The sequence below is a fragment of the Arachis hypogaea genome, chromosome 2, assembly GCF_003086295.3.
Source record: "Arachis hypogaea cultivar Tifrunner chromosome 2, arahy.Tifrunner.gnm2.J5K5, whole genome shotgun sequence".
Classification (NCBI taxonomy): domain Eukaryota; kingdom Viridiplantae; phylum Streptophyta; class Magnoliopsida; order Fabales; family Fabaceae; genus Arachis; species Arachis hypogaea.
Genome location: NC_092037.1, coordinates 81,024,693 through 81,029,816, shown reverse-complemented (window position 1 = coordinate 81,029,816; position 5,124 = coordinate 81,024,693). Strand labels below are relative to the sequence as shown.

The window sequence follows — 5,124 nt, the reverse complement described above, 5'->3', positions numbered from 1 at the left end:
CAACAACAACAACAACAACAACAAGAACAACAACAACAACAACAACAACAACAACAACAACAACAACAACAATAATAATAATAGAAGAGAACTAGAAATTAGAAAAGGGAATGTTATTATGAGAATAATACTTTTAGTAAGGGTAAAATACTAAATTGGGCTTTTATATTTGGACGTAATTCTGTTTTAGTCCTTAAATTTTAAAGTATTATATTTGAATCCAAAAAGATTTCATTTAATTTCAATGTAATCCCACCATGAGGTCAAAGTTAAATAAATAATGGAATGTCATACATGACAGCAGTACAAGAATAAGGTCGATGATCTAGAGAACAAGTACAAACTTCAGAGGCACGAAAGCAACTGTGAATGCATCAATACTGTAACACCCTAACTATCAAAAGTCGCGCTTCCGTCTGCGCCACTCTGATAGCTTGGATATTACGACGACTCTTATACTATTTAATACTAAAATATGAGCCTGTTTAAAATTTAGACCGAATTTCTTTCGAAAACATTCATTCATACTTACAATATAAGTCTCACACACACACACACACACACTTACAAGCACCTCATATCGACATCCTATCCCTCTTACAAAACTTGTAAGATTAAAAGCGAGGGAAACATAAATACTAAAACAATACTAAAACATTGTCTAACAGAAAAGAAATAAGCTCTTCCGAACTTCGTCGTCTGTAACCTGAAAAAGAAAAAGTCCTTTAGGGGAGTGAGAACATCATTCTCGAAAGGGTTCTCACTATAGGGTTGCAGAATTACTATAACAGGATACGCGAGATAAAATCGTTACAGTGATTAATAACCGCCTTATGTATCTTTTCAAAGACAAATGTCTACTATAAAAAGTATCTGAAATCTTTTTTGAAAGAGGAAAATATTCATTTCTTATAAATTTAAAAGTCTTTTAAAAGGTGTATCTATGCTGAACCAAATTAGTTTTTCATACTTTTTCAAACCAGAAACATCAACCAGACATGGCCTTCGGCCCACTTCATGATCAACCATGGCCCTAGGTCCAAACAACCCAAACAACAACCAATCACCACAGTCTAACAGAGTCTCAGTTGCAAACACATAGGAAAGTTCAAGCACAAACAAATAGTTACTTCAAGTAGAACAATTAGCAAGTAATCACAAGTAATCACAAAGGCAAACCAAGTATAATATGCACACCCAAACAATGTCACGTAGATGTATATGATGAATGTCTGTCCTAGTTGCCGATGATATCATCTGTCGGTTATAAAGCCAACCCGACAAGTCCTGGTAGCTAACCATTGGCTTTCCCTCTATCGTGCATCCCCAACTCGAGTTATTCACAATCATAATCATAATTCACATCCAACACCCTCACTGGTGTATATTCACGGGGGCGAGCTCATCCGGAACTTTCACAGTATTCGGCCACACTTACGACATAGGGTCAGCAAAGTACCGAGTCTCAACTTGGAGCACGTGGTGGCTAGCAACTTCTTTTACCCAGGAAAATTAGTATCTCAGATAATTGGAAGTGCAACAATCACAACATCAATAACTCAACATATATGCATTTATTCTCAACCATAAATTATTATTCATCTCAGCCATCCGGCTTAAATTCATGACTCATAGTCAGCCATTCGGCTCATAACATATTCTGCAATAGCCATAATTCATTATCATACACAGCCATTCCGGCTCATAATAAAATAGCACTTCCACCATCCAACATCATCAAATTCATAAAATCATTATTCAAGCCATAAATCACTTTTTCTCAAATCAATTTACTTTAAAATTGAAAATCAATTCTTTCCAGCCTTGCCTTTAAAATCCCCCATTTCACAAATCTTTTTAGGCTCATAGCCACTTTTCCTCAAATGTAACTTTCTCTTTTCTAAAACAAAGTCACCCTCAGCATTGTATTTCCAAAATCCCAAAACCAGGCCAAATTAAAATCTCCTTTGAAGGATTCAAAATCATTCATCCTAATATAGGATTCGATAATAAAATTTCTCAGCTGAGTCTCAAAACTTTAGGAAAGGACAACCTATCTCATTTTCTTAAAAATTCATTGAAATTCTTAAAATCATAGATCCTTGGTTTAAGCCCATAAAAACAGAGTTTATTATAAAACCAGATCATATAAAGTCACAAGTCCCAACCCAATCCAAAGTCAATTCACTTGAAACGGAACCTATTCATTCAAATTAAAACCACTTTCAGGTTCCTCCTTAAAACCAATTCTCTGACTTCTTCCAAAATGTCACAAACGCAGTTATTTAGTCAAAGTCCAATTTCCTTTAAAATAACTAAAAGCTCCTCTGAACGAAACCTTTAAGTCTAACCAAAAGCAAAAGTCCTTTTTATATTAAAACCAATATTAGAACATAATACTTTCCTTCCGTGATTCAATTAGTAAAATAATTCGTTTCTAAATAAATCGAACTCAAGACATATAGTTTACTTAAATAAATTAAGCTTGAAAGCATAAATATTTTCTTAATAAATCAAATAATACAATTTCTCGAATCCAAACCTTTTTAAATAACTTCTCAAACAAAGTCTAGGATTTTTATAGAAATTTCGGCAGCACCTCCCCTAAAACTTGGACTTTGCCACCCGATTCGTGTCCCAACTAAACCATTCCACAATCCTTTTTAACGGTCAAAAATCCAAAAAACAGTTCAAAAGCAGGCTAAATCCAACAGTCATCTCATTTCCATATCTCAAGAAAACTGTTTCAAAATCACATCATTGTCAACCGATGAAACTCATTTCTAAAACTTTAAAGAAACGGTTCAGCAACAATTCATTTATCAAAACCAAACAATAATCTAATCAAAACATATAATCATATTCGTCCAATGTAGCCAAACAATATACAAGACTGGTACAATCACTAAAAGTATATAATTCTCACACCAGTATCTATTTATAACAATTCCAGATATAAAAATTGTTTTTTAGAAAAGCCCCTACCTCAATACGCAAAATTGTAACCCAAACGCGTCACAAGAACCTTCTTTCTCAACCCGAAATCACCGACAACCGCAATCTCAGCTCCAAGCCACCTTCGCTGTAAACACAGCAACACTAATCGTGACATATAATAACTGAAATTCAATCTTATAGCAATTAATGCCGCAAAACTTCAGCGTATGATAACAGAGCGGCGATTAAAGGACTCTTCAAAACAAAAACGCTTATCGTACTGGAGGGAACCAAGTAGCGGCAGCACTAGTGGCGGTTTCGGCAACACCAACGCCACAGTCGGTGACCAGAACGACGGCAACTCGCAATAAACTCCTAGCACAACCAGCCTTAGCAACAATTCTCATTGCAATGGAAACTTAACGGATAAAGAAGGTGAAGAAGGGTTAGAGCTTACTAACACAGAGGACTCAGCGGCTATTTTCGGCGACAGTGGCGGCGGTAGTGTTTTTCCGGCGACGGCAGAAGCAGCCAGAACAATGACAACAATATTAACCAAAATAGGGCAGGATCGGAATGAGTGGGAAAATTGTGGAACAGTCCCGGCTAGCCCCATTAGCGACAGCCTGAACCCTTTTCTGATGGCGGACTTGGCTTGACGGTGGCTGGGCAGCGGCTTGAACGACACCCCAAAGCTGGCAGCAGAGGCGTTCCCTCTCCCTCAGACTAGATCGACGGCTGACCACCCTCAACGGCATTGGAGATGTGACGCAGCGACTGTGCTCATCAACGACGGTGGCATCGAAAGGGGTCTGCGACGACGGAGACGGCAACAGACAGTGGCAGCGGCGTGAAGCTCCTGGCGGCGTCTTCCTCCCTCACACGTCTCTGCTCCGGCAGTGGGCTGAACGGTGACGACACGGGCTCCACAGAACGGCGACGCTCCTCCTCGCGCGGTTCTGGCAGCAGTTTCACGGGTCGGCGGCGACGCGGTTAGTTCGCGGCAGCAAGGCGTGATGGTGGTAGTGAGGCGCGACGCTCTTCTTCCTCCTCGGTCAGACGACGGCGCGATGGCGGCGGTGAGCCCAGCATGCCAGCGCGAATCTTCTTCCTCTCCTCCTCCCTCCTTCTGCGGCCCCTTCCCCTTTCCCCATCCTTTCTTTTTCTTTCATTCATGGTAAAAGGGAAACTCTATGTACGTTGCTGCTACTGGGTTTTTGGGGGAGGGTTTCTGGCTGCTAGGGTTAGAGGGTATTAGGGTGTTGAGTAAAATTAAGGTTAGGAGTAGTTTTGTAATTTCAAATAAAAATATGGATAATATAGTAATTAGAAATGAATTTTAACCCAACAATAATAATGTATAAAAATATTATTTGTTCATCAATTTCACAAATTATTTTTAATAAAATGTTCAAATCCAAAAATTAGGAATAATATACTTAATTTCTTCATTTTTCAAAACAGCTGTATTAATATTTAAAATATTAATTATTTAATCCAAATCATATGAAATTCTTATTATTTCATAATTATCAACTTTATAATTTAAATATAGAAAATAATTCAATAATTATAAAATTGGAAAATAATCTTAATTTATTTCAAATTCAATTAATCAAAACTTACTTTAATTATCTATAATAAAGAATTTTCTGAAATTAAAGCTACAAAAATATTGAATTTGAAATTAGCTCATGATAGCCCTTTTTCAAAAGTTCTGGGTCTTACAAATACATTTATTTATCATTCTTCTTACAATTTAAATGAAATATTTTCTTTAAAACTAAAGAGAATGATAAATAAATGTATTGATACATCCACAGTTGAATTTGTGCCTAGAGCTTGTACTTATTCTCCAAATTATCGATCTCGTTCTTGTACTGCTGTCATATAGGATATTTCATTAAATATTTAACTTTGATCTCATGGTAGGACTACATTGACACTAAATGAAACTTTTTTATATTCAAATAGGACACTTTAAACCTTAAGGACCAAATAAGATTACATCCAAACGTAGAAGACCAATTTAATAGTTTACTCTAAAAAAGATACTTGACTAGTATATATTGACCCAATGTGAAAAAAAAAAAAAGAAGAAAAAGTATTCATTACCTAACATTTTTTATATATAAAAAGTACATACATATATAAATAAAAAACATTATATGCATTATCTTTGTACAC

At 36.3% G+C, this 5,124-nt stretch overlaps 1 protein-coding gene across 9 annotated transcripts; it reads right to left on the bottom strand.

The window, feature by feature from the left end:
- Positions 1-484: 484 nt before the first annotated feature.
- Positions 485-4,217, bottom strand: LOC112743219 (uncharacterized). 9 transcript variants are annotated; one of them, XR_003171933.3, is made up of 4 exons: positions 3,395-4,217; positions 3,219-3,312; positions 2,986-3,082; positions 485-706 (listed from the first exon to the last, which is right to left on the bottom strand). XR_003171933.3 is itself a non-coding variant. In XM_072219131.1 (4 exons), the coding sequence occupies exons 1-3, from the start codon at positions 3,551-3,553 to the stop codon at positions 3,034-3,036; spliced, it is 312 nt and encodes a 103-aa protein (XP_072075232.1). In that variant the 5' UTR covers positions 3,554-4,150; the 3' UTR covers positions 485-723; positions 2,986-3,033. The 9 variants fall into 9 exon arrangements, 4 of the variants coding, with proteins under 4 accessions (XP_072075232.1, XP_072075231.1, XP_072075230.1 ...); XR_003171934.3 differs by having other exon boundaries at positions 2,986-3,099; positions 3,395-4,215; XR_003171935.3 differs by having other exon boundaries at positions 3,219-3,309; positions 3,395-4,177.
- Between the last annotated feature and the right edge of the window lie 907 nt (positions 4,218-5,124).

What these genes read in the sequence shown, in the direction of transcription:
- LOC112743219 (XM_072219129.1), bottom strand. Translation starts at nt 3,553, where the DNA reads ATGGGGCTAGCCGGGACTGTTCCACAATTTTCCCACTCATTCCGATCC. An exon ending in ATAGCCGCTGAGTCCTCTGT is followed by an intron (nt 3,310 to 3,398) that starts GTTAGTAAGCTC and finishes TTGTGCTAGGAG; the next exon opens with TTTATTGCGAGTTGCCGTCG. An exon ending in CCGCTACTTGGTTCCCTCCA is followed by an intron (nt 3,083 to 3,218) that starts GTACGATAAGCG and finishes CTGTGTTTACAG; the next exon opens with CGAAGGTGGCTTGGAGCTGA.